The sequence below is a fragment of the Dama dama genome, chromosome 32, assembly GCF_033118175.1.
Source record: "Dama dama isolate Ldn47 chromosome 32, ASM3311817v1, whole genome shotgun sequence".
Taxonomy (NCBI): Eukaryota; Metazoa; Chordata; class Mammalia; order Artiodactyla; family Cervidae; genus Dama; species Dama dama.
In genome coordinates this window covers 9,981,514-10,002,171 of record NC_083712.1, presented here as the reverse complement: position 1 = coordinate 10,002,171, position 20,658 = coordinate 9,981,514, and the positions used below count along the sequence as shown (strand labels likewise).

General features: G+C 40.0%; 1 protein-coding gene across 1 annotated transcript in view; it reads left to right on the top strand.

The window, feature by feature from the left end:
* CSMD1 (CUB and Sushi multiple domains 1) overlaps window positions 1-20,658 on the top strand; it is a 1,628,138-nt gene that overhangs the window by 1,493,190 nt on the left and 114,290 nt on the right. The window contains exons 48-49 of the mRNA XM_061134533.1: window positions 4,363-4,509; window positions 11,280-11,468. Coding sequence (XP_060990516.1) covers window positions 4,363-4,509; window positions 11,280-11,468 — 336 coding nt within the window. The remainder of the gene's footprint in view (window positions 1-4,362; window positions 4,510-11,279; window positions 11,469-20,658) is intronic.

Below are 20,658 nucleotides of genomic sequence, written 5' to 3'. Positions count from 1 at the left end.
TCCCACATGCCTCTAGGTGCAGCCAAAAAAAGAATACATAACAGGGACCTATACATAATTTAATAAGGATTCTGTTATATTTTGTAATGCACAAACCTGAGTATATTCTTGAGGTAAACTACATCTCCCCCCAAATGGAAAATGAATTATTCTTGGACTAGTGTGGTCTCAGAGATCAAGTGATAGGAAAAGCATCACCATGCCCTTCTTAATGTTGCAAATTTAAACCATTAAAATGCTGGTTTAATACACCTTAAAAATGTACTAAATTTACATTAACCACTCTTTAATTCTTTAACATCGGGCTTTAAAGTATAGATGTTTCAGAAGCTCTTTCTTTCCTTTCTTCTAAGCTTATATTGATCTAGAAGATATTTTAGGGAATTTAAGAGGGCAGAGGGCTATAAGTACTTTAATCGGTCTAAATGATTGTTTTACTAGAAATATATAAAAGTAATGGCTCATAGAGTTTTCTGGGTGATAAATGCTATATTATTCCTAATGTAGAATTTTTTTAGAGATAGTTCCCTGAACAAATGCTAATACTGTTTTCAATGTGAGTCTTATGCATTTTTGTACAATTCTAATGAACATTTTAAAATGGCAGTGCTCTGCTAAAACATAGTATGTGCTTGAATTGTTGATTTGAAATGAAACTGATGTTAATAATTTTTCTTTGTACAGAAGCATTATCATAGCCCCAAAATTAGACCATGATACAATTACGGCTGTAGATAATAATAGGGTTTTCACATGTTTTGATGGATTTGTCACTGAGTTCAGATAAATAACAATCAATTCAGTGAAAAAAAAAAATACTGTAATTGATTCTGAGTATGTTTGCATGCCTTTTACTGACTTGATGAATCATAATAGTCAAGTTGCTTCTGTGGATATACAGTAAATAGATTTATGGATTTCCAAACATGAGCAGCTAAGTTGGAAATTAAACTCATACTTATATATGTAGAAACAGAGGACTGAAGAGTAATATTTTCATTTTCAGAGTTTTTAAGTGCATGTTAAAACAGACATGTACTATTGATGACTTGGCCCTTAATCTTTAGGATGGGAAGAAGTAACACATTAGCCAGGTACACAAACAGGCTTCTTTTGTCAATGAGGAGCCAGGGAAACTGTGCCTTTGAGGCTAATTAGATGTCACAAATAGTAAAGGCAGGCACCCAACCTCCAGGGGCTGTGTGTGTGTCTTTGTGTATACATATTCCTATAAATTCGGTATGTAGTTATATATATATTTACATAATCGTTCTAAATATATGTGGGTTCCTTTGTTTTGCTTTGGTAGAATTGAAGTTTAGCTGGCAGTGCTTCTACCTCTTCTAATTTCAGAAGCAAAATCATTATCAATAATTTATGCCCAAAGCGTTTACAGTGTGAGCTCCCTCCAAATACAGACAGATCACGCCCATGATAAACCACAAGCAAAATAGCTAATGGAGATAATATCAAAGCAGTTGCTGTCAAAATTTCCAGAGATCTATGAGTAGGTTTGGTTTTACTCTCAAAGATTTTTCTATAAAATGAAAGGTCAGAGTTTCATATGAATAATTTTCTAAGCATTGGCATTTTTGTTGCAGTAAATGTCATGTTCATTGCATCTCTTTTGTTTTTTTTGAAACACAGTGGCTGTTTTATAGCTCATGAGTTGGCAAAAAAAAAAAAACAAATAAATTAACTATATCAATTTTAAGCTTTATTAACAGCAGCAGCATGGCTCCAGGTGGTGCTAGTGGTAAAGAATCTGCCTGCCAATGCAGGAGACACAAGATATGCAGGTTTGTACCACAGGTCAGGAAGATTCCCTGGAGGAGGAAATGGCAACCCTCCCCAGTATTCTTGCCTGGAATATTCCATGGGCAGAGGAGATCAGTGGGCTACAGTCCATGGGGCCGCAAAGAGCTGGACACGACTGAGCAACTGAGTGCACCCACACACCCACCCACACACACACACACACACACACACACACACACACACACGCACGGCTCAAGTTTTGAATATTCCTCAATTTAAAAAACAAAATAGGACTTAAGTCATTATAGAACTCAACTGAGAAATGTGTCAAAATACAGATGGTAGTCTTCACTTGTGCAGAACTTGCTAATTTTCACCTTAATAAAAGAGATGGTACCACTATTCATTATGGACGTGTATATTTTTAAAGAATAATCCTTTAGAAAGTTTGTTACATGATAAGCAAAGATAAGAGATGAGAGATGATGAAGGATTACATGTTTGATTAAGAATATCTGAAACTTGACTCGAGTTCTGTCATTAAAAATGACATTTTAAAATTGTATAAATTCAGGTGAATTTATTTCCCAGTGGCATTTCATTTTAGAATATAAATTATCTCTTCAAATAACAAGTAAAACAGCACAGACAACACTTGTCCATGGGATTCTCCAGGCAAGAATACTGGAATGGGTTGCCATTTCCTTCTCCAGGGAATCTTCCTGACCCAGGGATTACACCCGAGTTTCCTGCGTCTCTTGCATTGGCAGGAAAGCCATGAAGCCTGTTAGAATTTGAGATGGCATCAAGGGGTGTCCTGGAGGAGACCTTAAAGTGTGGATGCAGCTTCTGAATTCAGTAGAGTGACGTGTCTCAACAGACAGTGTCAGCTTATGGTGCTGAGAATAATGCCAGCTGACTATTCACGATGTTAAGTATTAGCTTGGTTTTTTTTTTTCAATTTTTAAAAATTAAATATACAGAGGTATTTTTTTTTAATGTATATGGTTATGGACTCATTGCTTGATGTACTACATTTTAGGATTTTTGTCAGATTTATCTTGTGTACTTTGTTTCAAAGAAGCAACAAGTTCAGATCAATATAGGAGCTCCTTGCACACGCAGTTTTGCACCTCTCCTGGAGGCATTTAATATTGTGAAGTGTTGCGCATGTGCATGTTTCATGGTTCATTTCCTATCTCTATCAGTCTATCAATCTGTCTATCTACTACCAAGTATCATCTGTCTATACACTCACAGACATGAACATTCACACACAGTTTGTATGTTGTACACTTTTGAATGTTTACAGAATTGCTATCCTATTGTATTTATTTGAAAGTAGATTTCACTTCTCAATATCATTTTTAATCTGTGTACAATTTCCTTGAAAACACTTTTAATATCTTTTTAAACTCCAAACCACAAGTTAGAATCTAAATTTTCCTATAAAAATTGTTAGAATAAACATTTTGCTATGCAAACAACACTTGTGCACATATTCTGGAGTTTATAAAAAATATAATTAAAACCTACAGTTGTATTGGATATTACTAAACTGCTCTCCAAGGTGATTATACTAATTTTTATTTTCACTGCTGCTGTTTAATCACTGAGCTATATCCAACTCTTTGTGACCCCATGATCTGTAGCCTGCCAGGGTCCTCCATTCCCAAGCATGAATCCTAGAGGAGGAAATGGGTTGCCATTTCCTCCTCCAGGGGATCTTCCCAACCCAGGGATCGAACCCATGTCTCCTGCATTGGCAGACGGATTCTTTACCACTGGGCCACCTGGGAAGCCCGTACAGTCAAAGCTATGTACAGATGTGAGAGTTGGACCATAAAGAAGACTGAGCAGCAAAGAATTAACGCTTTCAAATTATGGTGCTAGTGCTCTCTCTTCCTAAGAGTCCCTTGGACTGCAAGATCAAACCAGGCAATCCTGAAGGAAATCAACCCTGACTATTCATTAAAAGGACTGCTACTGAAGCTGAAGCTCCAATACTTTGGCCACCTGATGCAAAGAGCCAACTCATTGAAAAAGACTCTGATGCTGGGAAAGATTTGGGGCAAAAGCGGAAATGGGACCACAGAGGATGAGATGGTTGGATGGCATCACCAACTCAATGGACATGAATTTGAGCAAACTCTGGGAGATAGGAAGGACAGGGAAGCCTGGAGTGCTGCAGACCAAGAGGTCCCAAGAATTAGACTTGACTTAGGGACTAAACAACAGTACTTTTACTAGTATTCAATTCCCTATATTGATTCAATGTTGCATATACTAATAGTAGTGGGAACTATTTTCATTTTTTAAATTACTGCCATTTTATAAGTAACTTTTTCATTTCAAGTATTATGTATTAACAGCATATATATCTGAAATTATTTTGGTTGGCTATTGTTTCTTTTATTATTATTATTTTTATGAGGAACTGTACCTGTTGCTTCATTTATTTGGAGTTCTTTGTCTCTTTTGGAACTAAATAGCTATATATTGTATAGTTAGACTCCAACTTAATCAAAAGCTAAAAGTAGCCTGTATTTTGTAGGTGCTAATTCATATCATAACTTATTTGCTTTTTTTGTTTGTTTCATTTAGGGTCTTCTGGTCAAAGTCCTCTGTTAGTGGTCTTGAGTGGAAACCATACTGAACAATCAAATTTTACAAGCAAGAGTAATCAGTTATATCTCCGCTGGTCCACTGACCATGCAACCAGTAAAAAAGGATTCAAGATTCGTTATTCAGGTCAGTAAGTGAAGTTAAGGTTTAATATAAAATTGTTTTTAATATAAAGGTTCTGCATTAAATTTTAAAAATTAAAGGTTTATACTATAAACCTAATTTCTAAAAATGAATACATAACTTCAGTAGAAATAATATGATGAAATCACTCTGAGTGATATCTCTAAACTGTGTTAGGGAAAATAAACTATCTGTTGATTAATATTAATAAATATTTTTTACTAGCATCATAACCCATTGAACTGCATGGCACGGAAAGTAGAGATTCTTTCCCCAAAAATAAAATAATATAATATAGCATAAATATATAATAATATAAATAAAGCATATTTTAATTTTAAAATATGTTTAAAAGCTGAGGAGACAAACAGGAGGAGATAATTGTATTGCATTTAATTTTATAAGTAATAATAACATCTTATGATTAGTAGCATGCCTTTTTATTGATTATATGTTTGTATGTCTCTTTATGCGAGATACTATATATATATATATATATATATATATATACACACACACACACATGTAACCATATACAAAATAAATATCTACATATATATTTTCTTATCAACATTTAAAGGACTTTGTTTTTTTCCCCATATAATTTATTTATTTTCTGTCAGTTTTTTTATATTAATTAGATTAGTTAATATACTTCTGAGAGATTAGATCCTCTCAATGTGGCTAGCCCAAAACCTCATGTTTACAATGCCCTACAAAATCTGTAGACAGACAATCTAAAATCCTCATATTTTAATTACTAAGCAAAATATCTAACCTTTTCTCAGTGTTACTACGATATCCATGCTAACAACTGAGGTCCATTTCCCAAGGGAATTAGATGCCCACTCTATGCATTTCATGGACCAGTGTAACCCCCAGGGTTGCTTATTCCAGGTCTGTTGTACATTGTCAGTGAAGGGCAACATCCTTTGGGCAGAGAAAGGTGTTAGTAGTTTTAGGAATATTTTTGCTTTCTCTGATTGGCAGGTATCATGAAATGATAAAAAGCTTTGAAAAAGCATTAGTGTTTTGACGTGTCTGTTGATGGAAAGACAGAGAATGTGAAATTCACTCATGTTTCCTCTATAAAGTCTAATAAAACATGCTTAGATCTTTGTTTTTCCCCTTCACTAAAGTAGCCATTCAAAAAACTTATCAGCAATGAGTTCACATTTGAAATCCCTTCACTGGAATGGGTATTGAGATCATTAGGACAATGATTGGATTTTTGTTCATCATATTCCTTGTTCTGAAAAATAAATACTCAAGCCTGTAGAATTGTTTGAATTTATTTCTAATGAGCAAAAATGGACATTGCAGGGGAAATCATGGTGAACATAATTTATCTTATTTTATCTGTGGCAAATTACTTAATAGGCTGGTGGTGTGATTACACCTTGAATTCTGCCACTCAAAGGGTATTTTCATTCATTATAGAACAAGATGATTCTCTTTGTTAGAAAAGCAGGAAAAAGAAGAATTTAAAGAGAAGGCTATAAACTGTTGTTTTGTGAGTGGACATATCTATGTATATCTCTATAGATATAGATACAGATAGATCTTTGAACAGCATTTCAGTTAAAATTCGATGATGGTTCAATGACCACTGCTAGGAGTCCATCACCAGTAGTTTTAGAGCAGTGATCCTTGGACTATAGCACGTGGGCCAGGGAGCTACAGCCCATAATATGACCATGTGTTTCACCACAAATCTTTGCCTTATGCATGTCAACTATTGGTCATTGGGTGTAAGAACCATGTAACTGATCTACATAATTGACAAACAAAACACAACAACAACAACAAAAGCAAGTGCTTGTACATCATGGTCCAAGTCAATTCAATAAACTGCTAAGTAATTGTTGAGGTAGTAATGGTCATTCACTATTAAATCAAGGGCATGCATATTTGCTAAGTTGCTTCAGTGGGTTGCCATGCCCTTCTACAGGGGATCTCCCTGACCCAGTGATTGACCCACATCTCTTAAGTCTCCTGGCTTGGCAGGTAGTTTCTTTACCACTAGCACAGCCTGGGAAGCCCATTAAATCAAGTACCTGGAAGTTAATGATAAGTTGTGGGCTTCCCTTTGGCTTAGCTGGTAAAGAATCAGCCTGCAATGCAGGAGATCTGGGTTTGATACCTGGGTTGGGAAGATTCCCTGGAAAAGGGAAAGGCTACCCACTGCAGTGTTCTGACCTAGAGAATTCCATGGATTATATAGTCCATGGGGTCACAAAGAGTTGAACACGACTGAGTGACTTTCACTTTCAGTGTTGGGAGAGTCAGAACTAGAGAATGGGTGTTGTAAATACATCCAGACCCCAGCAGAGCCAGCTGCACCCATGTCTTCCATCCCTAATACCTCCTTGACTGCCACCCTCCATAACATGCTCTTCCAAGGCCAGCACCTGGTCCTTTTCATTCTTAGCATGGTCAGAAATCAAACATGCAGGACCCTGTGTTCTAATCTTCCCCTCTGTTTTCTGTGCCGCGTCTCCTTGGGCTTCTCAGGTGCGCTAGGGGTAAAGAACCCATCTGCCAATGTAGGAGACTTAAGAGATGTGGGTTCAATCCCTCGGTTTGGAAGAACCCCTGGAGAAGGAAATGGGAACCCACTCCAGTATTCCTGCCTGGAGGATTCCACTGAAAGAGGGGCCTGGTGGGCTACAGTCCGTGGAGTCTCACAGAGTCAGACATGACAGAGTGACTCAGCATCCTCACCATGTCTCTGTGCTTGGGCCTCTCTATATCTTGTGCTAGATGAGTTAGAAAGGAACTAATGATGGTAGAAGAAACTGTTAGTAGGAAAGGAGATAGTTACTGAACCCTATCAGTTCAGTCGCTCTGTCATTTCCAACTCTTTGCGACCCCATGGACTACAGCACGCCAGGCCTCCCTGTCCATCACCAACTCCCGGAGTTTACTCAAACTCTGTCATCCCCTTCTCCTCCTGCCTCCAATCTTTCCCAGCATCAGGGTCTTTTCAAAAGAGTCAGCTCTTCACATCAGGTGGCCAAAGTACTGGAGTTTCATCTTCAGCATCAGTCCTTCCAATGAACACCCAGGACTGATCTCCTTTAGGATGGACTAGTTTCATCTCCTTGCAGTCCAAAGGTCTCTCAAGAGTCTTCTCCAACACCACAGTTCAAAAGCATCAATTCTTCAGTGCTCAGCTTTCTTTATAGTCCAACTCTCACATCCATACATGACTACTGGAAAAACCATAGCTTTGACTAGACAGACCTTTGTTGGTGAAGTAATGCCTCTGCTTTTTAATATGCTGTCTAGGTTGGTCATAGCTTTTCTTCCAAGGAGTAAGCTTCTTTTAATTTCATGGCTGCAGTCAGTATTTGCAGTGATTTTGGAGCCCTCCAAAATAAAGTTTCTCACTGTTTCCATTGTTTCCCCACTATTTGCCATGATGGAACTGGATGCCATGATCTTAGTTTTCTGAATGTTGAGTTTTAAGCCAACTTTTTCACACCCCTCTTTCTCTTTCATCAAGAGGCTCTTAAGTTCTTCTTCAATTTCTTCCATATGAGTGGTGTCATCTGCATATCTGAGGTTATTGATATTTCTCCCAGCAATCTTGATTCCAGCTTGTGCTTCATCCAGTCCAGCGTTTCACATGATGTACTCTGCATGTAAGTTAAATAAGCAGGGTGACAATATACAGCCTTGACGTACTCCTTTCCCGATTTGGAACCAGTCTGTTGCTCCATGTCCAGTTCTAACTATTGCTTTTTGACCTGCATATGGATTTCTAAGGAGGCAGATAAGGTGGTCTGGTATTCCCATCACTTGAAGAATTTTCCAGTTTGTTGTAATCCATACAGTCAAAGGCTTTGGTGTAGTCAATAAAGCAGAAGTAAATGTTTTTCTGGAACTCTTGCTTTTTTGATGATCCAACAGATGTTGGCAATTTGATCTCTGGTTCCTCTGCCTTTTCTAAATCCCCCTTGAACATTTGGATGTTCACAGTTCACATACTGTTGAAGTCTGGTTTGGGGAATTTTGAGCATCACTTTACTAGCGTGTGACATGAGTGCAATTGTGCAGTAGTTTGAACATTCTTTGGCACTGGAATATAAACTGACCTTTTCCAGTCCTATGGCCACTGCTGAGTTTTCCAGACTTGCTGGCATATTGAATGCAGCACTTTCACAGCATCATCTTTTAGGATTTGAAATAGCTCATCTGGAATTCCATCCTCTCCACTAGCTTTGTTTATAGTCATGCTTCCTAAGGTCCACTTGACTTCTCTTTCCAGGATGTCTGACTCTGAGTGATCACATTATCGTGGTTATCTAGGTCATGAAGATCTTTTTTGTATAGTTCTGTATATTCTTGCCACCTCTTCTTAATATCTTCTGCATCTGTTAGGTCCATACAATTTCTGTCCTTTATTGAACCAATCTTTGCATGAAATGTTCCCTTGATATCTCTAATTTTCTTGAGAAAGAAGATAAGGCTCTGTTGAACCCTATAGAGCTAGACAATTATCCTGCAGTTCCTGTCTCTTAACAGACTGGAAATAGTGAGAAACTTAACAGACTGAACTGTGACAAAAACCCACCCTAAGAACCATGTGGTCCCACTGCCCCTTTAGGAGCATTTCAGACTTTATCTCTAAACTTGGCCAGGGTCTACAGTCTGCTTGGTCTTCCTGCTTTTTATTATTATTTTAATTTATTGACACAATAATTCTGGGTAGTTGGTAGCTGAGGTGCCTGATTATACTCATACCTTCCCTAAACCAAATATTTTGGTTCATTCAAAGCTTAAAATAGATAATCTCAAACAATTGAACACAGAAAATGCCATGACCAATAAGATACAAGTTTCTTCTAAGAATTAGTGGATTTTACCTTAATAAAAATGAGTCTGTTAAAAACAAAAAATGAAATAGCACTTCAGAAGACCCTCTGGCTGAAGTCTCATCTCAGAGGAGCATGGTTGACAACCCAGCCAGACACACAGACATCACTTCTCAGCAATGCTATGATGTGAAGTCTTCAGAAGGGTCCTTCTGAATTTATTTCTAAGGAAAAATTTGGCATTAAGCCTTCAGACCTGCGCGTGTGTGCTTTCTATGTGGAACTCCCACAGGGGAGTGGGACATTTAAAACCTCCTATTTCAAAAGGAACCCTGGATTTCCAGGACTTCACAGCTTTCTTTAGTTTAGTGTTTTATTCATCTGAAGGGGGCTCATAGGATTTTACGCTGTGGTGAAACTGGTCTTGTAAGAGTAAACTGAGTCTCTTTCTCTAAATGTGTAAATAAGATGCAGAGCCTTTAGCCACTGAAAGGTTAGATTCTGTGTAGGTAAGACTGATTTTCACAATTCCTGTCTCTAACTTTACAAGTCTCCCTGCAAATGGGATGATTAAAGCTATTATAACATGGTCGTCAACATGAAGTAGTGCATTTTCTTCAAAGATGGTATTCAAATCCCACGTGTTAAAAAGAGGCTACGTCATGGTACAATTCTCAGGATTCATTTAACAACAAGGGTAAAATTAATGGCCTTGATTGCAAGGTATTATGTTCTTAAATTTTCTCCATTTTCATGATATTTTTTTTTTCTTTTTTTTGGTCAGAAAGTCAGAATTTTACCACCACATTGATTAACAGTTGTAGATAATCTAAACTTCTAACTCAAGAGACTTGACCCTTGGGTCTAGATTTCTTGGCTTTTTTTAAAATGATAACTTTTGAATTTTTTTGGATTATTTATTTATTTAACTTTTTATTTTGTACTGGAGTATAGCCCATTAACAATGCTGTGACTGTTTCAGGGGCAGAGCAGAGTGACTCAGCTATACATGACTTTTTTTTTTTTTTAGAAGCCAGCAAATTGATAGGAAGTTCCAGAGATTTCCCCCATACTCCTTGGATTTTGTCTCCTTGTTCACATCATCAGCAGAGGCTACATTTGTTAACCTACACTGACACATCATTATCACCCAAGGTCCATAGCTCACACTGGGTTCACTCTTGGTATTGAATATCCTGTGCATTTGGACAAATGTAAAGTGACATTAACCCACCATTGTGGATTCATGCATGGTATTTTCACTGCTGAAAATCCTTCAAGCTTCACTGTCCTTCCCCCATCAGCCTCTGGAAACCACTAATCTTTTTACTTTTTCCAGAGTTTTACTTTTTCTAGAATGTCATAAGGTTGGAATCATGCAGTGTGTATCCTTTTTAGGTTGGCTTCTTTCACTTAATCATATGTAATTAAGGCTCCTCCATGTCTCTCCATGACAGATCATTTCTTTTTAGCCTTGAATAATACCGCATTGTCTGGATGGACCACAGTTGGTTTATTCACTTACCTACTCAAGGGCGCCTTGGTTGCTTCTGAGTTTTGGCAAGTCTGAATAATGCTGCTATGAACATCTGGGCATAGGTTTCTGTGTGGACATAGGTTTTTAGCTCCTCTGGGTAACTGCCAAGGAGCATGATTGCTGGATCACGTGATAAGAGTGTGTGTAGTTTTGCAAGAAACTGCCGCACTGTCTTCCAAAGTGGCTGCACCATTTTGGATCCCCATCAGCAATGAATGAGAGTCCCCCTTGCTCCACACCCTTGCATCCGCATCTACATTTTTGTACTTGAGGATGCTGTTAGTAAAGTTTCTGTATCAGTGCTGATTTCCCACTATTTTAACAATAGAGAGACTCTCTTTCATTTATATGTCTCTTACCAAGCAAAATGCAACATTTATTTATTTGTCTATGTATGTGTATTTGTGTGCCCACAGCACCTTACTGCAGCTTGACCCACACCGTGAAGAATGGTGGTGTTTTAAATAGGACTGCAGGAGAAGTTGGAAGTAAAGTGCAGTATTTCTGCAAACCTGGGTATCGGATGATTGGCCATAGCAATGCCACCTGTAGGCGGAATCCAGTTGGCATGTATCAGTGGGATTCCCTTGCTCCACTCTGCCAGGGTAAGAAATGTGTTTTTCATTCCCAAACTTGAGTTCAATTTATTGCTCTTATTTTAATCACAACTTACCGGAGCTATGATTTTGGATTAAAAGGTAAGGGAAAATTGAATGTGAGTTCATGAAAGTACAAATTAAACTTTCTACTGACCGTGCAAACACTTCTAACATTTGCACTAGGCTTGATTGAGCTTTATAGCCTGAATTCATAGGATGGTTTGAACACTCACTAGATACTGTGTAAAGTTACCTTAATACTTGACTTATATTTCATTTTAAAATTAAAAACTGTGTTATCCAACTTAGAGTCTTCTTGACAGTTGTATAAATTTTAAAAAATCAATTACTGAAGCTCATTTTCCCTTCTCTTAGATTAAAAACTCATACTTTGAGCCACACACTGCGTATTTCATTTTCTTTTGGTCACGTAAAGCTAGGACTTGTTAGAGTTGATTTCAATATCTCATGCCTTTTTCCCCGTTTTATCTCCCATGTGCATAAAAATCATATTTCCAAATAAGGCATCTTAATTTTAATTGAGGACTTTGAAATTTTCATAGTTTTGTCTTATCAAAATTTATATGCATAATAAAATATATTGGTCTTTGATAGCTAATTACATTTTATGAATGGAACCTCATATGGATTTCCTTGTTCCTCAGCTTTCATTAGATACAAGACTTTCTAGTATCACTCTCTGAGACAATAATAGATATTTATCACAATGTTCTATGTCTCTTTAACCACAAGAAGTTAATCAGACACCTAGCCTGCATCATTTATGTTGTACCTCCCGAAATTCTTCTTTAATGTAAGATAAACATAAGATCCAATGAGCTTGTTTCATTAGGAGTGATTTTTTTTCCCAAAAAGAGTTCTTTTTCTTTCAAAAGAAGAAATGCTTCTCATTTTCTTTAAATGTTTCATTACTCTCTGCCTATGAAGTAGGATTATTGCTCAGAGAACAGCCCCATGGGCTACCTGTCCTTGGCACTGGGATCAGATTGCCCAGGACATAAGCCATGACCTAAACAGCAGACTGAACCAGGAAAAGGGCTGAAAACAGAATTGACAAGGGCCTCCAAACTCTGACCTCTAGGGGCTGAGTCCCTGGACAGGACCCTGAATGGACTTGAAAACTGGAATCAAGCAAATAAACAAGTGGACAAATACCCCTGTGTGGCACTAGGAGCCCACTTTTAATGTTCATTTAATTTATTTATACTTTTAATATATATTTAATGTCGCAAAGAGTAGGACACAACTGAGCGACTGAACTGAACTGAAGTGACTGAATGTTGTAATATATCATTTAATATTTCAGTTGTCTTCTGGAGGCGGTATAGTTTTTTCTCAATGGTTTGAACATCACGCCTTTTATTCTGACAGAGGAACAAACACAACTTACATATTTCCTATCTGCACTAGGATGTTGACTTTTCTCTAAAAAAAAAAAAAAAAAAAACGAAGAAAAAAATGTGCAAAATAATATTTTTAAATGTTTGCTAAAAATGTACCTTTTAGTAACTGAGGGAGGTGTAAATCCGAGGGTTGGCAGCAGGTCTTTTCAGGCCCCACTGCTAGCTTCATGACCATGAGGGTGCTGCCCAGGGACCCCCAGCAGGCTACCTGTCCAGGCAGCATTCGATCAGTACTTTGAATGGGGAGAAATGTGCACATTAATGACTTTCTAAGACAGGCATCTGAGAATGATTTTCTTTTTCCATTGAAGAGGATATATCTTCTGACAGAATCTTCTTTGCTCTCCTTTTCATGGACTTTTTACTGGTGGCATCTTAGAAACACAGCATTTTAATAGAAAAACATCACCTGATAGGCAGGGCATCCTAATCTCCCTATGTCTGGTTCATAAAACAGGATCTCTGTTTTGAAATCTGTTTATTTATTTATTCTGGCTGCACTAGGTCTTCACTGCTTTGTGCGGGCTCTCTCTAGGTGTATCAAGTGGGGACTGTTATCTAGTTCTGGTGCTCAGGCTCCTCATTGTGATGGCTTCTCTTGCTGTGGATGGACCACGGGCTCTAGAGTTTGTGGGCTTCAGTAGTTTTGACACGTGGGTTTAGTTGACCCTAGCATGTGATCCAACCAGTGCCCCCTGCATTGCAGTGAGAATTCTTATCCACTGGACCACCAGGGAAGCTCTCAGAATCGTTGAGACGGTTCAAGCACTCGGACAGTCCTGGGCGGGACCCAGCAAACAGGTGTCTACACGGTCCCTCACCTGTGAGTGAGAACATGCAACCAGCCAGATGGGCGTGTCGTTGCAGAGAACCTCAGCCTGCTTTTCTTCGTTTCCTTGACCTCTTAAATTACTTCTCTCAGAAAACCTGTTATTGGTTTTTATGCTCCTTGATAAAGCAGAGCATATCTGCTGCCCTTCAGGCTTCATTTCCTGCCTTCGAGCAAGAGGCTCCTCCAGGCAGCTGTTTCCCTTATCAGTGCTCTCATCTTATTCATCTTGGAAGGAAGCTAAATTAGAACTGAAATTTTCTGTATTATCTTAAAGATCCAGTTAAACTGGGGCCTCAGAGGCCTCAGCTTTCAGGTCCCCATGTTATAGGGAGAGTAACTCTTTATCACAAAGCCCTGATTCCCAGAGCCTGTGTGAGCCAGATACCTGGTTTGGACTTGATGTTGTGGGTGGTTTATGCTTTGCTAGTGTTTGGCAGGCGATGAAGCACAAGGACAGCGATCATTCTCACAAATGACATGATTGAGCTTCTGATCATACATTCCAGACTTTAAGATGCGCTCTGCTAATGTGCACTAATGTAAAGGGTGTGGGCAGAGTGAGAGATGGGTGGGCAGGCAGGGTGGTTCCTGTGTGTCTTCTGTGAGCCAGATGGTCACCGTCATAGATTCTTCATTTAAGAATGTTTCCCGGACCTTTTGAAATACAAAAGCCATTTTTAGCTGGCACACTGTACAGAAGCCAGCCACAGGCTGCTTCTGACCTAGGGGGAGGTCTGCTGACCTCTGACCCAAACAATGTGTCAGGATCAGATCACAGCACAAGGGTAGTTCAGCCAGTGTCAGGTATCATCTATAGTTTTCAAATTACATCTCCAGCATTTTACAGAGGATGTATAATATACTCTGTCATGTGATGGAATCCGGTGTGTTTATTCAGCAAGTTAAATGATGCATTTTCTCCATCTATGCTTGGCACATTCATCACTAAGCTCCGTATTTCCTGTCTGTGTCTGGAACATGGTGGATAATAAACACCGTAGTGAGTGCAAATGTACATGAAGGGTAATTTAGTGTAACAGCGATAGTGACATGAAGCCCTTGATCTTCCTGGGCAAGGAACTGTGCAAAGTTTGCAAAGTCCTCATTTATTTCTAAGAGAATCCAGAGTGCTATCGACAAGAGTAGCTAACAGACCAACCGTGTGCACTCCCGTCAAGGACAGCCCTGTGGCATTGCACAGGATGTGCATGCTCCGAGCACACAGCCAGACACAGAGAACTCACAGTGTCCCCAAAGCACGCAGAAGGGCCTGGTGTTCCCCTTTCTTCTGGAGGGAAGAGTCCACACTGAACGTTAGAAGTGTCACTGAGCTCCTCCAGCTTCTGTCCCCAGGCTCTTGGTTTTTATTGACTGGAACTTTATTTCTTGGTTCCCAAGAAATGGCTCTTCTCTTTTTAAACGTTCACACTTTGCCTTCTTATGACTCCTCCTGCAGAGATGTGGGGCCAGCTACTTCCTGCAGTGTCCAGGGAGTGGTCCGGCAGCTAGCTGCACGTGCCAGGCCACAGCCTGTCCTGGTCATCAGTCATTTGTCTGTCGAGCACTGGGCCCCCTCCTTTCCAAAGCTCTTCTCTTTGTTTCAGATGATTGTTTTTGTTTTCCTTCCTTGGGCTGTGATGTGCTAATTATTTTTGAGAGCTCTAGAGCAGCTAAAGATGCTTCTCAGCAGAATCCCGAATTGTCCATTTCAGAACCACCAGTGTTCTTAAGTTGCCCATCTTTTTGTGGTAATGTCTGTACACACCAGTCATGACATTCCTCTGTCTGCCCTCATTCTCAGAAACACTAGCCTTTATCCTTCAAGACAAATAGGAAGCTGCTTCTTATGCTAGTAAGGCCTCTTTGTAAAGGGCCTGACATCACACCTGACCCCAGAAAGCAAATAAACGCTGTGAAGCCCTGCTGGCCTAGAGGTGATTCCAGCCCGTTATCTCCTATTTTACTGCTATTTTCTGTCTCAACCTTCACCCAGGATTAATGGTGTACTGTGTGCTGGCTGAGTCACCCGAGATGTTGCTTAGAGTTTTGGAAAATCACACAGAGGTAAAGAATGGACTGGTGGACAGTGTCGGAAGGAGAGAGTAGGACGGGTTGAGAATGTAGCCTTGACACACACACACCACCGTGTGGAAGATAGATTACTCGCGGGAAGCTGCTGCATAACACAGGGAGCCCAGGCTGGCACTCTTGGACAACCTCGAGGGCTGGGATGGGGCGAGAGGATCAGGAGGGAGGAGACACATACATATAAATAGTTATGGCTGATTTGCCTTGATGTATGTCAGAGACTACCACAACATTGTAAAGCAATTATCCTCCAATTAAAAGCAAAACACAGAATTTGGGAAATCAGTGAAGACAAGGGAAATTAAAAAGGGGGGAGGGAGTGTCCAGAAATATCATTAATGCTGAAATTCAGCATGGCCTTTTTATTAGTTGGCCAAAATTCTAGTAAAAGCCTTTAATGAACTTTTTGGCCAACCCAATATTTTCAGAATCATATTTATAAAATATATTTCTAATATATTCATTTATCCATCTATTCACTTATCACTGGTGGTTGGACACTGGAAATAAAAAGATATGGGTATACTTAAATGTGATTGCAGCCATGAAGTTAAAACATGTTTGCTCCTTGGAAGGAAAGCTATGACAAACCTAGACAGTGTATTAAAAAGCAAAGACATCACTTTGCCAACAAAGGTCCATGTAGTCAAAGCTATCATTTTTTCAGTAGTCATGTATAGATAGGAGAGTTGAACCATAAAGAAAGCTGAGCACCAAAGAATTAAAGCTTTTCAACTGTGGAGTTGGAGAAGACTCTTGAGAGTCCCTAGGACAGCAAGGAGATCAAACCAGTCAATCTTAAAGGAAATCAATCCTGATATTCACTGGAAGGACTGATGTTGAAGCTGAAGCTCCAACACTTTGGCCACCTGATACAAAGAGCCGATTCATTGGAAAAGACCCTGTGATGCTGGGACTGATTGAGGGCAGGCAGAGAAGGGGATGACAGAGGATGAGATGGTTGGATGGCATCACTGACTCAGTGGGCATGAGTTTGTCCAGAGGTGGTGAAGGACAGGGAAGTCTAGTGTGCTACAGTACGGGGGTCACAAAGAGTCAGACGAGACTTAGTGACTGAACAACACCAACAGTGCTGAAGGCAGCAGGCGGCACCCTGGAGACAAGACAGAGTAGCTAAGACACCTACTTTGGCACCAAATACCCTGAGGCATGTCCCCCAGCACAGCTATTTGCTGTTTATAAGAATCTGGGCGGTTTGCATGACGTTTCTAAAGCTCAGCTTGCTTTTTGGTTTTTGGTCTTGTTAGTCAGGGTTCTGTAGAGAAGCAGCACCACTAGGATACATGTAGATACAGATTTATTGTATCTAAAGAGCTGGTTCACTTGGTTGTGCAGGCAGAGAAGGTCTAGGATCTGTGGTCTGCAGGCTGGAGGCCCAGGTGGCCAGTGTTGGGATTCAGTCCAGGTGCCACGGAGTCCAGTGGGGTTGGGGATCGGGGTGGGGAGGGGGCAATAGGGAGAGTGCCAGAAGCCCCAAGTAGGGGCAGGAGAAGCTGGACCTCCCTGCTCAAGCAGAGGGAGTGAATTCCCCCTTCCTCTGCTTTCTTGCTCTATTCAGGCCTCAAGACTGGATGATGCCCACCCAAATGGGGGAGGGTGGACTTCTTCACCCCTTCTGAGATGCATATGCTAATCTAGTCTGAATCCATCCTCACACACCCCAGAAATAATGTTTTACCTGCTATCTAGGCACCCTTTAGCCCGGCCAAGTTGACAAATAATATTAACCATCATAGCAGTAATAAAAAAAAATAAAGTAATTTACTTCTTGGAGTGTTTCTGAGGCTAACTATTTTTAAGATTGCATGAGGTCATGCAGGTAAAAACTTCTCACAATGGAAGGAACTTTGCATTTGACCGAGGAAAGCCAGGTATTACACTGATGAAGACGATGGTGTTATCTGGAGGCTAGTGATGGCTCAGGGACTGTGTCTGAGCCCACCTCCTCCAGATGTGGGTGAATTTCGCACCCCTATGCTCTATGCTTTCAGCATATTGGGCTCTGCGCTGGCTCTCCAGAACCCAAACCCTGGGGTGACTGTTGGAGAAGACGCTGGACACCGGGCACCACCAGTATCAGACTCCGAGTCTCGCCACCTCTGGTCCAGAACTGCCTAATTTCTCTTGATGGTGACCTGAAGGGTCTGAGGGATTCATGAGCAAATGTATTAGTGATGAAACGGAAAAACATTCTTCCATACTACTTAGTTTTTAGGGGACCCTAATCTAGAGAATTGATGGATGCTTTGCTTTATATTAGGGCTTCCCGGATGATGCTAGTGGTAAACAACCCCACTACCAATGCAGATTGTTGTTGTTGTGTTGATCAGTTGCTCAGTTGTGTCCAACTCTGTGCAACCCCACGACCTGCAGCACGTCAGGTCTCCCTGCCCTTCACCATCTCCTGCAGCTTGTTCAAACTCATGTCCATTGAGTTGGTGATGCCATCCAACCATCTCATCCTCCGTCATCCCCTTCCCGTCCTACCTTCATTCTTTCCCAGCATCAGGCTCTCTTCAAATGAGTTAGTTCTTTGTATCAGGTGGCCAATGTATTGGAGCATTAGCTTCGGCATCAGTCCTTCCAATGAATTTTCAGGATTGATTTCCTTTAAGATTGACTGGTGTGATCTCCTTGCTGTCCAAGGGACTCTCAAGAGTCTTCTCCAGTACCACAACTCAAAAGCATCAGTTCTTCAACACTCAGCCTTCTTTATGGTCCAGCTCTCACATCTGTACATGACTGCTGGAAAAACTGGCTTTGACTATATAGACCTTTGTTGGGGAAGTGATGTCTGCTTTATTTTGTACCTCACCTAGATTATTACTAAAACTAGCTGGTTGTTTCTACAGAACAAGTTGATAGAGACAGGATAAGATAACTCTGCTAATGGACCCAAAATGCTTGTAAATCATCCTGTATTATTCATGCCTAGAGCAAATGCAACTCATTAGCTGAGGGTGTCGTCTCTTCTAATCCATTAACAAAGATGCAAGACCTATTGATTAAACCCAACAGTGCTCCTGGCTTCTCTCCCCTGTGAGGTACTGAAGAAATTTGTGGATAGTTAAATGATGTGCAAAAACACACTCTGGAGCAGCAGTATGTTCAGATGCCACTTTTATTGTAGTCTTCTCTAGGCCAGTCATGATTTTTCATTTTTCAGATACCTCATGTCTGCCTGAGTGATTAATGGAATGTCTGCCATTTAAAGATGGTGGCCAAATCAGAACTCAGTTTTACTGCTGGGATCTGAGATGGTTCAAAACTGGACCCAGTACAAGAGTAGACACCATTCACAACCGTGCAAATATTTATCAATGTTTCAAAATATTTGTTAAACAAAATAATATTATGTTGACTTTTAAAAATGAAACAATGGTGTTTTAGGAGTCAGAGAATATGCTTGCTGCAATACCAGGCCTAGTTAACACCACACAAATTCAGAACATTTGGAAGAGGAGCTATATCTTCCCCTGTACTTCCACTTGCCGTGCTCGTCTTGTGATGGTTTAGAAAACTCTCTGTCCAGCAATGTGGAGGGAAGGGAGTGGATGCCAGGACAGACACTCCTGTCTTGTCTGTGCTGAGGAAGGCTTTGGGTAGAATCATTGGCATTCAGAGATAAGCCTATAGAGATAATCTAGATTACCTTGCTCTTACACATGAAAATGCCATAGCTGTTAAAATATGTGCAGAATGTAGTGGACTTCAGATCAGGGACTCATGACCACGGGAACTACTAGTGTCAGTGTTAACGACTCCAGGGTTGCAGGAGCCTTTCACTATAGCACGGTGCTACTTTGGCTTTAATTACCAGGGGAATCTTTTTCATGCCTAAGGAGAGCATAACTCAGGCCAGTTATGCTAAATACCTATGACGTTCAGGAAGTTAATTATTTTAAATGATTAAATCACTATTAATATAAACTGTGTAACTAAGGTCCTACTCAAAAGGGGGAAAAACAAAAGTTTTGTGTCTGTATACCTCAAGAGTATTCCTCACTATTTACGTTAGAATTAAATTATCAGGAAACTCATTTTAGAAAAGAGAATCACTAATAATTAAATCATAAGCCATCAAATATCTCCCTTTCTTCCTCTCTTCCCCTCCTTTCTGTTCCCACTTTGTGTTTATTTTTGTGGTTGTCAGATTGGAAAGGACATGGACCATGTCAAGTAACCTGAATTCTAGCCCCCATCTTTTCCAAATTTAGCAAAAGCAGTCAATTTTAAAAACAATTAAAAATTGTACTAGCAAACCAGCTGGCTGTGTGATCACAGAAGACTGATGGGCTTTTCAAAGAAAGACAAGAGGCATTTATTTGCCTTTGTTTCACTTTCCACTTGCTCTCAGTGGTCCTTCACGTTACTCAACTTTGAGTTTATCTCCATTTTATGTGAAAGAAGGTTGAGCACTGATGCTCAGCACCAAAGAACTGATGCTTTTGAACTGTGGTGTTGGAGAAGACTCTTGGGAGTCCCCTGGACAGCAAGGAGATCAAACCAGTCAATCCTAAAGGAAATCAATCCTGAATATTCATTGGAAGGACTGATGCTGAAGTTGATGCTCCAATACTTTGGCCACCTGATATGACGAATTGACTCATTAGAAACGACCCTGATGCTGGGAAAGATTGAAGGCAGGAGGAGAAGGGGACAACAGAGGATGAGATGGTTGAATGGCATCACCAATTCAATGGACATGAGTTTGAGCAAGCTCCAGGAGATGGTGAAGGACAGGGAGACCTGACGTGCTGCAGTCCATAGGGTCGCAAAGAGTTGGACACAGCTGAACAACTGAACAACAAATATGTAAAATGGAAATATT